The sequence below is a fragment of the Lathamus discolor genome, chromosome 5 (assembly GCF_037157495.1).
Source record: "Lathamus discolor isolate bLatDis1 chromosome 5, bLatDis1.hap1, whole genome shotgun sequence".
Taxonomy (NCBI): domain Eukaryota; kingdom Metazoa; phylum Chordata; class Aves; order Psittaciformes; family Psittacidae; genus Lathamus; species Lathamus discolor.
This window is the reverse complement of record NC_088888.1, coordinates 4,186,074-4,204,579: the sequence shown is the minus strand read 5'-3', so window position 1 is coordinate 4,204,579 and position 18,506 is coordinate 4,186,074. Positions and strand designations below refer to the sequence as shown.

The 18,506-nt window shown below is 47.0% G+C and overlaps 1 protein-coding gene and 1 long non-coding RNA gene across 6 annotated transcripts in view; one reads left to right on the top strand and one right to left on the bottom strand.

Annotated features, from left to right (window-relative positions):
• The window catches only part of TTC7A (tetratricopeptide repeat domain 7A), a 180,711-nt gene extending 172,674 nt beyond the window's left edge, over positions 1 to 8,037 (top strand). For 4 of the 5 annotated variants that reach the window (XM_065679466.1, XM_065679463.1, XM_065679464.1 and 1 more), the window contains one exon: positions 2,697 to 8,037. In XM_065679466.1, the coding sequence (XP_065535538.1) occupies positions 2,697 to 2,918 (222 nt within the window). In that variant the 3' untranslated portion in view covers positions 2,919 to 8,037. The remainder of the gene's footprint in view (positions 1 to 2,696) is intronic. The other variant, XM_065679467.1, reaches the window with a different exon arrangement.
• The window catches only part of LOC136014620 (uncharacterized), a 52,478-nt gene extending 35,817 nt beyond the window's left edge, over positions 1 to 16,661 (bottom strand). The window contains exons 1-7 of the long non-coding RNA XR_010612802.1: positions 16,617 to 16,661; positions 11,729 to 11,875; positions 11,187 to 11,271; positions 10,762 to 10,847; positions 7,919 to 8,020; positions 2,357 to 2,466; positions 1,623 to 1,798 (exon numbers count right to left, since the gene is read on the bottom strand). This is a non-coding gene — a long non-coding RNA (uncharacterized LOC136014620). The remainder of the gene's footprint in view (positions 1 to 1,622; positions 1,799 to 2,356; positions 2,467 to 7,918; positions 8,021 to 10,761; positions 10,848 to 11,186; positions 11,272 to 11,728; positions 11,876 to 16,616) is intronic.
• Positions 16,662 to 18,506: the final 1,845 nt, after the last annotated feature.

Sequence of the window (18,506 nt, the reverse complement as noted above, 5' to 3'; positions counted from 1 at the left end):
GAGTCTGGGTTGGAGACCAGGTTGGAAGCACCCCAATCTCCAATTGGGCTGAGGCCTGAGGACCAGGGTCTTCTGCCCACAGCACATGGAAATCCAGGCATATGGGCAAGGAGACACAGGGCTGTTCCTGGTCAGAAAAGGGAAGCAGGATGGTGAGCACCCCGGGGAGGGGCTATGGACCCAGGCAGCCTTTGGCACTAGCAGTGGTGCATGTAAGCGAGGAGAAGGCAGGAAACCTTTGCCTCCTTTGGCAAATATCTCCTGTATTTCTCTCCATAAACGTAGTTTTTCACTCATATAGGATATTGCAGCATCAACAGGAAGCTGTGGGGATCCTCAGATCGCCCTTTCTGAGATTTTTTCTACAGCTAAACCAGGATGCTTGGAGGCACTGAATACCAAGGAGTGAATGTTCGCTTGTGCTGCGCTTCCTGGTGGGCATCAGCTTCAGCACCTCCCCAGGTGAACACAGTACCTGGGGTTGTGTACAGCCTCCTCACAGGGCTGCAAAGGACCTCAAGCACCGGCACAATAAATGGAGCGGCTCCGCAGTGGGGAAGCCACGCCAGGCTCTGGTCCTTGCCCACGAAGGGTGCTGGGGCAGACAAGGGAGCTGTGCTGCACGAGCGGTTTACGATGAGGTGGATTTCACTGCAGCATTGTTGGGAGGCGCGAGATGTCAGCCGGGGAGGGAATTCCCCTCCTCTTCGGAGCGGGATGACAGGCAGCAGCTGCATAGGCTCCATGGGCCCTATGCCTCCGCAGCCGGCAGCCCTCCGGAGCATCGAGAGGCTTGATGCTGCTTAGTGTCAGGATGAGGACAGCAGTGGGTCCCTGGCCACCAGAGAGCATGATCGGCTCTACCCGGTCAGCGCAACAGGAAGGGTGGTTTTGTGGTTGAGGACTAACTTGAGCTGAGATAGCTCCTGTCTATTCTTGGCTCAGCAGATCTGCTGTGGCCACACTGCTTGCCCTTTCTGGGCCTCATTATCCCTGTCAGAAGGGTGACTCAGGTTATAATTGCACAAATTCCTTAGGGACGTGCCTGCAGCTACCTCCAGAGGAACCAGCCTGTCCCATCGGGGTGCCTCTGTGCCACCTCTGCCTGCTCACAGGGGGACAGTGCGATCAGACCCCATTGCCTCACCATTCTCCAGCAGGAAAGAGAAGCCTAAAGAAAATACATCCCCACTGCACCTCTACATGATCAGATTTCATACCGAGTTGATTATTCAGGTCAAGGTTACAGGCAAGAAAAAGGCAATGAAACTTTTCACAGTACTGCTGATACTACATTAAATTGACATTTCTCGTTGTTTCTCTCAGGCAAAATAATGTGTTTCTGTAGGTGTGAGAACTGTAACTGGCTAGTCATGTCATGATAGGGTCTTAGTCATGCTGATGCACCCTGTGTCTAATGGCACTTTGGAAAAACGAAACAAAACAAAGGAAAAATCTTCACTACTTCCAAAAGCATCACTGTTCTTTGGTCACAAATTCACTTGGGTTCTCAATGTGAGAGATTTCAGGTTTCTTATGGCTTTTCATATCAACTAAGGGTGAGTAGACACATTAAAGAGGAAGCTTTCCTTTATATATATATTATATATGCATCCACATACCACTTAGTGCCAGGAAAAGCACGAAGCCAGGCAATCATCTCATCTTCCACCATTTCCACGGGTGAGTGCAGGCAGAGGCCATGCAGATCTTGGCAGAGTGACATGAACGCGTTGGCTGCTTCTTCCATAGGCCACGCTGGATGGAAGCGGTGGGAGGTTCATCCCGGTGTGCGCACCTTCAGGAGGAAGCAGAGAAATGCCACTGATGCACTGTGGCCTGCGAAGCCCACATGACCATCTGGGCTCGGTGTGGTTGACTGCTGTATAATTACAAGGGAGCCTGGCTCATTGGATGCATTGTGGGTTCAGACACATCCATGCGAGCCCTATAGGAAAACATGTTCTTCCTACCACTTCTTTCATCCTCCTCCTCCTGTTCCCTCCAGATGGTTACACCCACTCGTGTCTTTTCTTACCCTAAGGACAGCTTTTTAAACAAGGTTCCTCCATCCTTCTGCTCCCCCACACTGCTTTAGGATCTACATTGGAGTGCAGGAGGACAGAGGGCCCCATGCTGTTTCATACAGCCTGCCCCTAGAAGCGTGGAAGGGAGCTGCATCCCTCTAGCCCCATTGGTTAAAGAGAAAGATCTGTCTATAGGGTCAGGATGTAGGAGCTGAGAGACTTGACCTCAGCTGGATGTTCCAGATGTGCAAGAGTTAATTTAGATGCTGGGTGTAGCTGAACCTGTGTATATTTTCCTGGGGATTAGATCTGGGGGTCTGGTATATTACCTGGGGATCAAGTAAGCCACTCAAGGAGAGAGGGATGCTTTCTCTGTGTAGCACCAGTATACGCTGTCACAGTAACACGCAGCAGGAGCACTTCTGAGCTGGATCAGTCTCTGTGTTTAAAAAAAAGAACTAATTCATAATTGCTTTTTAAATTACACATTGCAATAAAAAAAACCCCAGAATTTAACAGCTGATTGCTGCTCTTCCACAGAAATAGGTGGAGATCCCTTATCATAGAACTTCTGTGCCCGCACTCATACATAGCCCAGCTTGGCAGGGCTTGGGGCACTCCATTCTCTCGCTTTGTGTCATTAACTGCTCGTCACTTGTTTGTTGACAGGGCCTGGTGCTGAGCAGACTTGAGCGGAGGGACCTGGCCCAGAAGGTCCTCAGAGATGCCATCCAGATCCAGACCACCAGTCACAGGGCCTGGAACAGCCTTGGAGAGGTCTTGCAAGCTCAGGGGAAAAACGAAGCAGCCATCGAATGCTTCCTCACCGCCCTGGACCTCGAATCCAGCAGTCCTGTCGTCCCCTTCACCGTCATCCCCAGGGAGCTCTGAAGCTTTGCTCAGCAACTGAGCACCTTCATTCGCGGACAGACACCAAAACCAAACAAATAAACAAAGAAAAAGCCCAACAGAAAAGTGCCATCGTAACCTGGAACCGGGCAAAACAGTTCCAGGATGGGGCTCAGGTCTTCCTGCTTAGCTGAGACAAGCCTAACTGTAGAAGAACTTGCAACAGGCAGAAACAGAGACTGCCTTGTTCTTCACAGGTGCCTAGCTAATCTCTTGTTCAAGTTAATAGCGAGGCTTATGTCAGAGTGTTGGTTCAAGGTGACTGTAGAAAGCTCGTGCTAAGAGTAGAGCTGTTCAAAGCACTTGCACCTTTCAGTTTTCATCATAAACACCAAGCCCCCCCCCCGCCCCAACCCCGCCATGCCCCTCAGGCTTTAATTAAATCCCAGACCAGCTCTAAACAGGAGTAAATGCACCAACTAACTTGACCAAGTTGTACTTAAACGTGTGGCTGCCTCCACATGGCTCTGACAGGGGTAGGAATGACAATCAAACCATACCGACTTACAGTATATACCACTTACAAAACTATTCCAGTTATTTTGATAATCCTTCCTCCTGCCTTGCTTTTATATGCTGCATATGCTCACTATATTTAGTGTGGCTCTTGCCTAGACCAATTTAAATTAAAAATACTTTTTTTTTCTCAAAAGCTGCTATTGCAGTATGATTCACAAAAGCAGAAAGACCAAAGACCAAATCAGTTCACGCTCGAACTGTATTAAAAACCTATATGTATCTCCACTTGCATATTTATTGAAAGGCCTTACGTGAAATAGCTAGTTATGAATTCTGAGCTTTGTGCTGATTAATCACCTATTGCATCACTTTGAGTGAGGAACATAGTGATTACCAGTGTATTGTGACTGAACTCTGTGCTCTACTGCGTTACCATTCCTGGCACAAAACATTTTCATATCCATCTTTTCACGATACAAAAGACAGCAGCAGTCTTTTTAGGGAAGTTATGCTGCAGGCAGTGTGTGTATGTATGAATTGCTTGTTTCTTAAAACCAAATCTTTGATTGTCTGTAGAAATCTCACATCGGAGGTAAGGAGCTGAGCCTTCAGCAGGGCAGCATTATTTTGCCTGTCGTATCAGATGCAGGAGTGGATAACCCTAACCCACGCAGCCTCCCCATGCTGGCACAGCCGGGGCCGCAGCTGGCATACCCCCTGCTAAGCTCTGCTCCTTAGCTGTGCCTTGGCACTGAGGTAGAGCTCTACATGCCATGGCACACAAGAGCAAGACCAGTCCCAAGATGAAGATGGTGCAGAAAGGAGCTGCAGGCACTTTTCTACACAAAAGGTTGGGGCTCTGTGCCCGTTTCTGTCCAGAGAAGATTTGTGACTACTTCATAAGTAGGTTTGCACTCGAACACACTTTGTACTGCAGTTCTGCCCAGTATTGTGATCCGCAACTAGTTCATTCCGGAGATAAGAACATCCTCAGGCAATAAATGGGATGGGGTTATTTCTTAAAGAGCCCGAGGCTCTGGCAGCAGACTCGAAGTCCTGTTGTTTACAATGACATGGAAATGTGCAGGGTAATGGAGAGATGGGTGCTGTGTGCTGCTCCCAGCCCACACCATCGCAGAGCTCCTGCCCCCAGCTGAGGGAAGCGCACTGCCCTCAGGCTGCTCCCAGCAGCCTCTTGCACTTCCTGGCCAATATCTTGCATTTTTCCCATTGAATTTTCCCAACTAAGCTTCCTCTGAAGTTTTAGCATTGCAATAGCCCAGTTTATTTGTCTGCTGAGGGGTCTGGAGTGAAAGCACCACTGCTGTGAAAGGTTCTCAGCCCTTTCAGGGGCTCTGGTTTTCCAGCGTCACATAGGCACCAAATCAGGCTTTTTAGGCCAGAGGCAGGTTTCCAAGGAGATGGTGTTCCTGGCCACATTTCTCCTTTGCAGCAGCACCAGCAGCAGAGAAAGAAGTAGGTGTTGAAGTATCAGAATTAAACGAGTTTCATGAAGACAGAAAGACACAGCAGAGACTCATTTTACTGTGAAGGATGCTATGAGGTCGGCTTGCTCTGCACTACACGTGGGAAAGGGGGAAGGAGAGATGTTGTTGTTGGCATAGTTGGAAAATTGCTACCCAGGTGTTTTAAACCCAGCTCACAGTGAGATGCAGTCTGACAATTACTTAAGCAGATATCTATATAAATATATAGATATTATATTCCAGTATTTGTTGTGGTTCCCAGGGTGGGGGAGTCAGTGTGGTCTGACATCACCGCTTTCTTGTGCAATGTATGTCTGTAAAGCACTGCCATAGCAACTTCTGTGTACTGGACAGCTATCTGAGTACAAGCTATGCATCCGGAGCGCTATTTGAGTACCAGCTATGCATCCACCTCTGCAACCAAGGAACCGCGTTACGAGGTCTGTAACGTAGCTGGCCTGGGACCTGGCAGGAGGGTGCCTGTTTCCCAGCAGCAGCTGAAAAGCAAACACTCACAGACCCATTTACTTCTGCAACTGTAGCTGGTAAACAACCAGCAGCCCATCGCATTTGTTGCCATCGCTTCACCTTGGCGATAATCGTTCTTGCCACAGCAGTCATCCTGCTAGGAGAGGCGCAGACGTGCACAAGTACTTTGAGAGCATCAGCCAGTCGGATGTTGGCAGGGTGGTCCCGTGGTTTTTGTGTGTATTAACAGGCATTACTGACTTTGGGATTGCAATCCCAAGAGCCTCTGACTCAGGTGTGGCAAGGAATACTCGCACAAGTAAATGCCATCAGCATCAATAGGATTAACACGGGTAAGGTACCCTTTTACCAGCACAGCACATCACAGCCCCTACATCAATTGCAGACAAAGTATTTTGGATCCATACTGTACTCAACCCCAAGACCTGCTGCGTGCTTCCCAGAGCATACAAAGTACCTGTTGGCTGGAGAGGTGTTGCATTGGCCTAAACTGCTCTGTACAGCGCAAGAGAGTGGTTGTTGCAGACTTGCAAGTATTTCAGGGTAAATCCTCTAGCTACATTTGTTATTGGTGCTCCCCAAAACAGCGGCCTTCCCAAGCTTACGTGCTACCTCTGTTGTTCGGCACGGATTTTGGTCATACTTCCAGTTAGAGAAAAACAAGGACAACTGCTTTGGACAAGCCTATGCATTGTAGTATTTGTTTAAACAGCAACACTAATAAATCTAACCACCTGCTTCCTTGAACTCAGTGGGTAGTACTTCTTTGTATAGCAGGGAGCCTGGTATGCTTAATGCTTAGGGTTTGAGACTAAGAACGTAAGATTTACATCCTATCCCTCACATGATTATTACCAATGATTGTAAGCAATGGAAGGAAGGGGAACAATAAGTGAAAAACCAGTTCTGCAGGTTTTAGCACTGACTTGAGTCCAACAGAGTTTTCTCAGTTTAGAAAGAGGAAGAGAAAAAAGGCATTGTTGCCTTAAGGATGCTGGTTTACACCCAGGTTCCTCTTGTTCCACCACAAGGCTATTTTCTTTTTTGTGCACACAAAAGAAAAGTAATTACTTTCTTATTCTCCTGTTGTGCAGTAGAGGAGTAGTGTTTGCTGTTGCCTTTGACCAACAAGAAGGTTTGTCTATTGTAACCAAAATGGCTCTGCCTCCCGGGTACAGAAAGGGAAGCTTATGAGGCCAGGGAGCAACTCCTCTCCCTGCCTTACCCCGTATAAACTGTCATTAGCTCCACTGGAGCTGCTGGTAGTATGAGCATTTCCTCCAGCTGAGGATCTGCCCACCAGTGTACTCGTTCCGTACAGGGAGTCCGACGGAGCTGCCATATTCCTGCTCTGCACAAGTACCGCGGTCCGTTTCTATGGGAAACAGTTCATGCTACTGAATATCACAATGCTTCAGAAGTGCTAATTATCTTTTCTTGGTAATGACTAATAAATCCAAATGGAGAACAGTCCTGGAGGGTGTTTACTTTAAAATTCACTGGCTGGGTACCAAAGTAGGCACAGCACTGACTACTGCAGTTAGAATTACAGTTACTTTATCCCCCAAAAATGTTCCATTTTCAGAGAGTTTTGGTAAAGACAGACTTTGGCTAGTTTGTATTTCACTTTAACGACAGTAGAGTGGGAAACGGCCCTTTTTAGTGAAAAGACATCACTGCCATGATCTTTTTTCAGCCAAACCAACAGAGATTTGATAGTTACAGTTCAGCCTAGGAGAGCAAGGCTTGCCAGAGCCACCGCGCTGCAGCGGTAACTGGCGCTGACCGAATTGTATTACAGGCATATTTGACAGTTGCGCAAGGATCATGTATAGCTGAGATGCCTCTGCTCTATGTGGCTAAGGAGAGCTGCTTTATGCCCAAAGGGACAACTGCAGTGTCCGTCTGGGTGCCCACCAGCACCCCCTCACTCGAGCTGGCTCCAGGTGATGGTCTCCCTGCTGGGAAGTTGTGGTTCAGTGCTGCAGGGTATTAGTGCATGGCCAGCTAGAGGGTGGTTCTGTTAGAAATGAGAAGCTGAAACACCTATTGGGTTGGTGATGTTGGGAGGAGGAAGAATCCCTGACCCAGCAGCTGCCAGGATGATGGTTCCTCCAACCTTGCCTTTCATGACCTGGTTCAGCTCCAGCAAGGCAGGTTCCCAAGGCACTGGATGCTAAAAGGTCCAGTTCATTTCATGGAATCATAGAATCACAGAATAGTTCGGGTTGGAAGGGACCTTAAGATCATCCAGTTCCAGCCCCCTGCCATAGGCAGGGACATCTCACACTAAACCATACCACCCAAGGCTCTGTCCAACTTAGCCTTGAACGCTTGGGATGGAGCATTCGCAACTTCCCTGGGCAACCCATTCCAGTGCCTCAGCACCCTCACAGCTTCCCCACAGAAATGCACACCAGTCTGAAGCTAAAACCACTGATAGGGACATGACACCACGGTGATGCAGCCTGTGATGATACAGGCCAGAACCTCCCCAAGCTGCTACACACAGAAGTGCTCAGCATTGCACATCCAAGTGTTTCCTACCTGCCACTTGAACGCTGTTAATCCAGTTGGAATCAGTTTTCTGTGTAATTTAACTTGTCTTTGTCATTGTAAGAAGTTTCCCGCAGATGAATAAAACTGACCCTGTGGAAAACAAAAAATGCTCCTTGTATTTCCTGCCAACTTCAGGACTTTTAATATATTCATGCCACAGATACTTCAAGCATTATGAAATGACCATTTGTTGTATTAACTGGAACCTAGTGTGCCTAGCAAGTTACCAGTTGCAGAGGGTATTTTGGCCTACACCCTGCAGTTCATGGGAAAAAGGAGAGTGAGCATGCAAGCGGCGTGCTTTCAGGGAGGAACAGAGCCAGGAAAGAGGAGTAACGCAGCTTCAAATGTTTGGATTTGTGGAGATTGAAGCGAGCATCGTGCTTTTCTTGTGCTTCTTCCAGTAAAAATAAACAAAGGTAGTGTGAGAAACTCTTAACAGGGAGGTAATATGCAAATACTATGCCATTAAATTTAGGGACTCACCTTCTTTTGGCCACAACACCATTAAATCAGCTTTTTGCTGCAAACAGTACTCCTGTGGTTGGTTGGAAATAAATTGTCTCCATTGAAGAGCTTCCAGAGCATTCTTTGCACTTGCACATTAATCTGTGGGGCGAGCTTCAAGAGGGCCTTCTTAAAAAGCCAGCCCCTTAGTTTCATACTCAGATGAGATGAAGGAGAGGCCTTCTGGAGAGAATTTCTTCCTAACTGTGACTGGTGTGTGATGTGTTCAGTGGAACTCAAGCAGAACAAGGTTCCGCTGCAGCAGTAGCAGAATTAACCCCTCCAGCTGTTAGGACAAAGCCTTAAAGACCGGAAATTAAAGCAAACGAAACACTAGCTCTGACTTTCCCCCCCTTCCCATGCCACAGAGAAGTGAAACAGTGGTGTGGGGCTTCTGTGGGGTGGGTGGAGGGGAGGAGGGAAGAAGAAGGCTGCCTCTGCCCCTCTGTGCAGGAGACCAAGCGGAGGAATACCACTGAATCCCAGTGAAAACTGGAGAACTTCATTGCTGAGTCCCTGCTGACGGGGACCGCTCATCTTTGCTTCCATCCTAACAGTGCCCTGCCTGCTACCCTCTCTGCATCACACAGAGGTTTAATATTCTCTTTCCATTTAAATGGGAAGAGAATAAGCCTTTTTACCCCTCTTTTTCGCTGGAAGGAGTTCCAGATCATTAGGGTACTCCACTCAATTTAGGATCAGTTCTTGCCTTGCAGAGAACCAAGTAATATTTCAGTGGTTATCCTAACATGATATTCTTGAAAGGCCATTAGGAATAATTTAATGATTTTTAATAATATATAGTCGATATAATTTTTAATAATTTATTCATACCTCCACTTCTGGTTTTGTGCCGCAAAATGGGTAAAGCCAACTCAGATAGATACAGTATATTCATGCCTCATGTGATTCCCAGATATTTAGCCATAAACATACTGCCATAAACAGTAAGGGAAGAGCTGGGAAGCATTGGTTCTGCTCAGGTGCTCACTTCCATCACAGGCTCTGGCTGTCAGGCTTTTGGGGAGTCACCAAAGCAGCATTGCTGACGTTGCCAGTCTTTAACAGCATCCCTCCAGAGGTGTCACATCCCAGTCGGATGTGCCTGAACCAGTCTTTGGAACAAAGAAAGAATACACACGTAACCTTTAAAGACTGGTGTTAGGAAATTAGACCTACGTATCACTGGCTTATTCTGTTGCCATTAGCAGTCACTGTGGCATTTAACTGAGCTGTGGCCGTCAAGCCAGTGTCCTCTGCTGCGTTGTCTCCAAAACAAAGAGCAGCATATCACAGCCAAAACCGTCCCCAACTGAAGAGCAACATCCAAAGGTTTCCTCCATGTTCCAAGTTAAGCAGGTATTAAATTATGGAGGACAGAAGCCTTACAGGTCATTCCAACTGAATGCCATTTTCACATCTGATCCCATTTAGAACTGATGTAATTATCTGGCTGATGGAGGAAGAGAAGCAGGCAGACAGAGCATCTCAAATTTATACAGCAATAATGGCAAGCATTGTAACATGTCCTAAAAAAGCAAATGAGCAATGAAAACTCTAAAATAGGAGACATTTTCTCTACTGAAAAGCTCTGAGAGAGGCAAAACCCAGCTTCACCAGCTTTTGACAGAAACATACAAAAAACCCCAATCTGTGACAGTAAGAGCAAACGCAGAACAGCCCCTCTCCAGCCTCCTGACTGCAAAGCCTTCTCTGGACCTTAATGCTGCCTCTGCCCTATGCCACAATCAAAGCCCCCAACCCAGCCTGAGAGCAGGGGGGCCAGACCCTTCCGCAGTGTGCTTACAGTGATGCAAATCCTGCGCCCAGCTCCCATCGCCTTCCAAAGGACAGCGCGGTCCTTGGAGCAAAAGAGTCGTTACATTACGTGTGACAAATCAGACAGCTTCTTCGTAATGGAGTTGCTTACGATACCGTAATTAGGTCTGGAAACGGGGGTGTTTGTACATTAATCAGGAATAAGCACTCCTGTGTTTTGTTGACCTGTCAGAGGAGCTGACACACGCAGCCCCTGTTTGCAACGCTGGGTCCTGTTTCTGAAGGATGGGAGTTCAAGGGTATAATGATTTTCTGGCCAGTGGAGGTTAGAGGTGGTTTTGTGCTCAGTGTAAATGGCATTGTCTGGCAGAGACAATTAGCAAATGAACCACTGCCTCACCAGAGGCTTTGCAGCCTTGGAGTCTCTTCTTGTAGCCTGACAACAAACAGAAATGTGAGATGGTATCTCAGGTTCCCAAAACAGGAAGCTGTTAAATCCAGCAAGAGAGCAATTCATTTCCCACTTACAATGATGCTGCTCTTACCTCTCCTTGGAGGGTATTGAAGTGTTTCTCAGAGGGTAGCAAGGGAGGTAGCTCATCCCCATTTTTCACCAGATGGAAAACCAAGTCTGCGGAGGAGCCAAGAGAGGGGTGGTTTTCTGTGCAGAACTGGTTAAATTACTGTGGTTCGGGTTTTGCTCCTTTCTATTGTCTGCCTCCCACCAGTGACCACCACGCCGTAGTCACAGCATGGTGCGGTTCTCCTTCAACCCCCCTTTTCAGGCTTCTATGGAGCTAAGGGAAGTTTCCACTCATGAATTAATGCAGTACATCCGACTTCTATAAATCTACAGTGGCTCACGTTAGACATGCCTTGGTGCAACTACAAGGTATGGAAAGGTACAGGCGCTTCTGTACGTGGTCCGGGTCTGGTCTCGGGAGGCTGCTGTGTCAAGGGGGTGACTTACCACACCGAAAGCTTTATTTCCTCTGTTTCCCCACCATCTCCTCATGGTTACGTGCGAAGTTCTGTTCAGCCGGCTATACAATAAGCTGGAAAAAAGAGCACTTGTTTCAAGCTACATTCCAAAGGGAAACTTCAGACATTTTCTACTAAACAAAGAGCTTAAAAACTTCCAATTAAACAGAACATTGTTCTGACAGGAGTCCTCAAGTCGTGTCTTCAATAACTCAGATTTATATGACCAGAAGTTCTGAGAGAATTGCCAGAAGGGAGAGCGTTTTGAAACAGCAATTCAAGATGTTTAATCCTGAAACAATCTACCCAGAACACTTAAATTTTCCCTTTTGTCTTCCAGCCAAGAACTATTCACCAAAGTTATCTCCAGTTTACAAGTGGCTCCAGTTTGCTGGAACTTTGCTTTCCAGCAAATACCGTACTCGAAAAGGTTTAGCAATGTTTTCCAGTCCCACTTTTTGCTCTCACACATGGCTAATGCTGGAGTTCTCAGTGTGAAAGCATTCTCAGGTGCTTCTGCACAACACTTACCAAATACTGCATCTGCAGTGCGGCGACCGCAGGTTGTTTCCTGGAGATGAGTACGAGCTGTTGGGCGAACATCAGCACACTCTGCTCTGCACACTTGTGTACGCACACAGTGGGGCTGTCCCACCGGCTGAGCTGGGCTGGATCAGCCTGGAGAAGAGAAGGCTTCTTAAGGGGGGGGGACCTTAAAGCAGCTCCAGTGCCTAAAAGGGGCCTACAGGAAATCTGGAAACTGACTTCCTACAAGGGCTTGTAGTGATAGGACAAGGGGGAATGGGTTTAAGCTGAAAGAACATAGATTTACGCTAGATATTGGGAAAGGATTCTTCCCTGTGAGGGTGCTGAGGCGCTGGCATCGGGTGCCCAGAGAAGCTGTGGCTGCCCCATCCCTGGCAGTGCTCAAGGCCAGGTTGGATGGAGCTTCGAGCAAGCTGCTCCAGTGGAAGGGGTCCCTGCGCATGGCAGGGGATGGAACTGGATGAGCTTTAAGGTCTCAACCCAAACCATTCCGTGATTCAGTGATTACAGGCGAGCCCCGAGCACTTTTGAAATCCCACATACGTACACATCTGCAGTTCAGGTGGCGGTGGTTAAAGCCTGCGGCTGGCTCAGACACACTCTAGGTAAAACTTAGTTCTTAAACATTTTGGGTCTTGCTACCAAACAGCAAAGCACCAGCAAAACCCTGCAGTCGGAGCACTACAGCACGGGCAGAGCTCCCCTGCCCTGTGGTGGTGGGGGCCAGGCAAGTACCTTATACAAACTGTAGATAGAGCTTCACAGCGAGACATGTCTGTGTGCTCCGGCTTGCAGCTCGCCCTCTCTCAGTCACTACTCGCTGATCAACAGCAGCCTACTACAGCGCTTTTGCAGCCTTATGTGATCCATAGGCATTTTCCATGGGATGTAGGCATCTGTAAGATTTACTAACCCAAACTTCTGCATAGGATATGACCTTTCCAAAAGGAAAGGGTCCCGTACTAGTTGGCCATAGGACACTCCAGGGATCTGTAGCTCACAGCCTGAAGACTGGGGACTTGGAAGTTTTCACGGAGATTCTATTAGAGCTTCTTAATTAAAAGACCTCTTTGGGGACCTGAATTGAATTGGAAACCATAGTGATCACTTAGGTCAATCATGCACAGAGATGATTGCGTTTAGAAGAGTGAAGTGGGAGATGAGAATGTGTGCGTGTTGAAGAGCTTTCAGAGAAAACAACACCCCCCCCAAAACATCTGTTAGAACAAGGAGCATCCATGTTTTGCAAAAGAGCAGTTAGAGGATTCATCGCTGTGGGCTCACCATTCACTATTAAGTTAGAGACTAATGGCTGTCTTTCTTACAGCGCTGAAAAACATGTTCAGCTTTTATCTCTGGACGTTTAATCGATGGATTAAAGCCTGTCCACTCACTCGAATCCATGTATGTACATTTTCACTGATGCTGATAACTATTACCAGGAAAGCTAAAACACTAACTGAGCAGCTGTGCTTCCAGTCATCCCACATGGGAGAAAGGTGTTGTTACCAATCTACTATGAAAATAGAAACGTTCCTGAACATACAGTGGGTCCTGTAACTTCATGATGCAAAACCTAAAATACAAAGAGAGACGTTCAGTGTCCAGGAAGCATTTTCTGTTTAAGAGTTGAATTCCACAGTTGTAGTTAGGAAATAATACTCATTTGTGATCAGATAATGCTGATCAGATACACGAAGTTATTTTCCAGTTTCAACTTCCAAACCATTGTAATATAGCTCCAGGGTAATGAAGTTGGTTTCAAAATCAGATCTGGTTTCACTAGAAAGGACGGTTCCAAAACTCATTGGCCATTCTTACAAAACAGGACAATACACCACTAATCTACTTCGGTATCATCTTTTCCTTGCCTCTCCTAGGAGGAAAATCCAAATACAAGCCATGTTCTTGTAAGTCTCCACCAGAAATAAGTAACCTTGCTTCACCTGCCTTTGCAAATTGGTGTTTGGATCAGGAGCTTTTACAGACCAGATACTTCAGTTGTTCAGCCCATGTGTGAAACGTTTTGATTTGCTCTTGAGAAATCTCACAATCCCACGATGCAGGGTTAACTTATAACCTCCAGCAATAAATAGGACTGATCACTTATTTCGTAAGAGAGTGAAGTCTGTTGATCCATAACCTACCTAAATTAGCAGTTTCTTACTAGCTGCTCCTTTTCTAAGGTGGAAGTAAAATACCAGACCACAAAGACTGCAGGAATTCAGATCCTTCTCTCTCCACCACATTGATTCCTCCTCCTGCTCCCTTCTAGGTCTTCTACTTACTTTACAGGGAGTATCTGCAAACCCCCAGGATCCAGCCCTCCTTTCCCTGCCACAACTGTTCCATACCAAATTACAACATGCAAGTGAGGAAGCAGTAGATGATGCTGATCTGCAGAAGCAGCAAAAATTGGGTTTAATTTTTCTTACTCTATAGTGAAGTAATTGCAAGACTCGGGTATGCTGCCAGCTAGGGCATGTTTGTCCCCAGAACCACTCTCCCCCATCCCACCCCATGCCAGTCTTTTCAGTCAGTGCAAGGGCTTCAGACCTGTAAGGAGTTTCAGTCAGGTTAATATTGCTTGTCAATTCATTTCAGTATGACATGGCTTGTACGATAGGTTCAATTATTCCATGCAGCCTTTCACTGAAGTTTTCCCCTCCAGGCCCAGGTTTTATTCTATTTGTATTAGTATCACCTGGAACATATCAGTGGAAGTCAATAACCTTTGCTCTCTACTGACTTGCTCTGCAGGGCTATAATTACAGCTATAGAAGACACAAGCATGACATAGCATGCATACAGCAATATGTACTCTTCCAGCAAACGTAAAAGAAACTCTGTGCCACAGCAGCAAAATCAAACGCACAAATCCCAAATACAACAGATTTAAGTAATGTCAGTCTGCTCCAGTACTCAGAGTCACCGCCTGCTTTCATTTCCGTTACTATGTCCCTGCAATAAGGCTACGGACTTGAAACCTACTGAACCAGGCTTTTGCATTGCCTTCATTGCATAGTCCCATACATCCACGCAGCCGGCAGCAAGATGGTGAGTGAGTCACCCTGACATGCATCTGCAACAGCTTCTCCCGAGCTCCCCAGTCACAGCTCTCCCAGCAAACACAACAGGCCGTCTTGGCACAGGGCAAGTCAGAATGCAGGTTACCGAGGTCACATCATGTTTTCAGTGACTAATCACTATCTTTTGTTATTGTAAAAATACTATACACGGCTTCAGTGATGCTTCGCCACTGAAAATATCTAACCGGTGCAGGTCTCTGCACACACACTGCTTCCTGCGGCGGTGTTTCTGTGGGGGTTCCTCTGTCCCAAGCGTGCTATTCCTGATGCATCCTGTTTTTACTACTTGCAGAATTACTAGTGTTGCCGTGTTCCTGCTAGCAGCCTTCCCGACAGCAGCATGTGCATGTGGGAGCATTGTTTTTCCAACCAAAGGAGACCTTTGCCAGAAAGTTAGTCTGCTATTTTCCCCTCATCTCCATTTGCTGTTGGAGAAATATTTTCCAAAGCAAAACATTAGCCACCGAGCCCTGTGGACAACCCCTGAGAAAGGCTATTCAGCCAAGCTTTCTGCTTGTAATCAACGTTTGCCCTTGGAAACCAAAGCCCTTTTTTCTTTTCCTTCTCTGAAGGAGTTTAGCCCTGTATCATTTGATTCTGATTTGATTCTTTGCACAGGGAGACACATCTGGGCTCTTCCATCCACGGATGCAGGAAAGCAGAACGAGACCTCTCATTCTGCTCTCTCTATAATTAGTATGTCCAGAGGTACCCTTAATGTCGTACATTAATTTTCAGACCTGGAGCATGTTTTCAGATAACACAGAGAAATTACTCCAAAACAAAGCAAGGGCATTAATAAACACAGTACCAGGAAATCCACAAAGGTTAAGTGATTTTCTACAGAGTAATTCATTCGCCTAATGAGTTTGCTGCAGACAATGCTCTCTGCGAGCGGTTATTGCGTATGTATCTTTAATTTGTGTGTTTATATAATTCATGGCAGTGCAAAATAGATTTCTATGTAAAGTGTCCTAATAGATGAAGTGAGGCTGTAATATTCTTCCAGAGCTTGTTCATTACAATATGCACTGGCACAGAGTCCGGAGGGAGAGGAAGCCATTAACCATTAAGCAAAACAATTGCTGTCATCCTCTAGAGGGACAGGCTTTGTAAATGCTTATGTTAACACTGTACAAAAGAGATGAGTATTCGGGTAAAATCAGAATGATAATGGGGGACAAGCACCTCATCTTTGGTTTCATGAGGTTTGGTTGGCTAGCTAACAATATCCTGATCTTCATCCCAGAGGCAGAGCTCATCCTCTCCCAGCCACAACCTGGGCAGCCCTGAGCACTATTTGTCACTGGTGAAAGGAAAAGGCACAACCAAAAACATTCCCAGTGTTTTCTATCCACAAAGCTGAAACGCTCCCCTGTGTGTGTTTCTCAATTTAACTAAAATAGATGGCTGCGTGTAAACAGCCACCCTATCTGCATCATTCATATTTGATGGACTAGTCAGTACAACAGATACTTCTATCCATCCCGTAAGTGATGAGAAACTAGACGCTCCAGTGTCCTGTGCTCCTCTCAGTTAACATGACTGGCAGCAGATGCCATTCTAGGCTCCTGAACATGTAGCATTTGATGTAGAGACAGGAAAGTTGGAGATCCATTTAGTCAAATTTAGTATGACAAAAGGAACCTCCATGATCAAACCCTCCAAGGACAACATACAGGAAAGCTCTCGCCAGGTTTGCTACAGCAGCCCAGGTATTTGTGTTCTGGGGCTCTAGAGGCTGTATGATAACAGTATTCTTATCAGGCTAAAAAGTTACTTACAGAATAGGTAGGGGACAGCCTCAAGATGCTTTCATTCACATCAGCAGCAAAGTACAAAGGTGGTCCAGAACGCCGTCACTGGAGGCTGTAAAGTACATACTAAGCAGATGAGCTCGTGTTTCAAATTAGGTTTTGCACTTACGACTTCATACATCTGTAAGAAACACCTCAGCAGACTTTCAGATCTATTGGAAACCAAGAGGAGGTTGGTTTTTTGCCACTTCCTTCAGCTTGGAAGAGATGAGTGCAGCTGGTTGACATGGGAACAAATGTAGCATCCCAGAAACGGCGCATGAAGGAAGACAATGCTTCCTTCTCTGAGCAGATACCTGACAGCAGGAACTCCTGGCCTGGCTCAGATGAGGATTTGATGGTGGTAGTGAAATATCAGAAACTCCATTGAAATTCCATGCAACCCCATGGAAATTCCATGAAACCTAACTTATTTTGGTGAGGGCGGTCAAGCACAGGAGTGGATTTCCCATAGAGGCTGAGGAATGGACGCCCATGGAAAGACACAAAATCCCATCAGACAGCAACCTGCTCTGATTGCCCGCTGCCTGGTGAGCAGGGGGCAGATGCACATTCAAACCTCAACCACGCTGTGATTCGGTGGAAGGGAAGCTCACAAAGCAAGGCCACAGGCAGAAGATTATGTTGCCAGTGTTTGGCAGCAGGGAAACCATGCAGATACACCAAAAGAAAAGAGCTGCTTTTCCTTCTTCCCAGTTCCTCCCACCCCAACACACATCTTCTGTGCTAGCACATGCAGATACACCAAAAGAAAAGAGCTGCTTTTCCTTCTTCCCAGTTCCTCCCACCCCAACACACATCTTCTGTGCTAGCACACTGGGAGAGAGGAGAAGGCAATCCCACAGCCAGAGCTTCAGAGCTCTCAGGGCTGGAAAGAACAGGAGAGAAGGAAGACCCCTTGCTTGCTTTAGGACCTACATTTGGGAAGCTCCTAGAGCTCTCTCCAGCTGGTGTTTTAGTGGCCCTCCCTGCGGAGTAAGGGGTTAACATCTCCCCAGCCAATATGCAGTTGCTTCACTTGTGGCCTCACTAGGGAGGGCAGCTGCAGCCCAGTTTTTAAGCCGCTGCTCTGAAGCAGGAGCTGATGGAAAGAAAACTAAAACTTCTGTCTTTTCCTCTGGGAAGAAGCTGGAGAAGGTTTGTGCGAAGGTCATTTTAGTGTTACGCCAAAGGTCCAAGAAGCACCAGGCAAGCAGTCTGCTTTCCCAAATAAAGAGTTAGTAACTACATGGATATAAAACTTTCTCCTCTCATTTTAGCTAGGCTGGTCCTTCCTTATTCCTGAGGGAACGCAGTCATTTCTTGGGCATGTTTTTATACATGCCACTGAGAGCCAGGAGCAGGAGACAGCATGTGCTTGCTTGCGGGCTTACAGCACGGAGCAGAGTTGCAGGGCACAGGCTGGCCATGTAAAGCCTTTGTAAACCCAGGCTTTGAGGTCTTCTGGAGCCAGCACTGCATCCAGCTTCTGACAGCCTCTTTGGTGGGTGTTGCAATGTGCCTGCAGCTAAGGTGGGAAGATCGCTGCTTTCTGTTACTAAGAATACAGTCAGGGAAACATTACCCTGCAAATCGCTTTAATATGCATCACACTGCCACATATACTTCATGACTCCGTTTGCACCCAACGTGTCAGTTCAGCTCGAGCCCACCGCTGCTGCCAAGCTCCTGCAGCTACTAGCTTTTCCCTCACATGCACTGGGAAAACGGGGAGAGCAGAAAACAAGAAGGCTTTCCATGAGGCTTCTGCTGAGATGCAGGGATGGGGCTCGCCTCCTGCCCCTGCAGCGTTGTACGGATCCACCAAAGGCAGGCTGCAAAGCAGAGAAAACTGCCCAGGGAGCACAAGTGGAAACC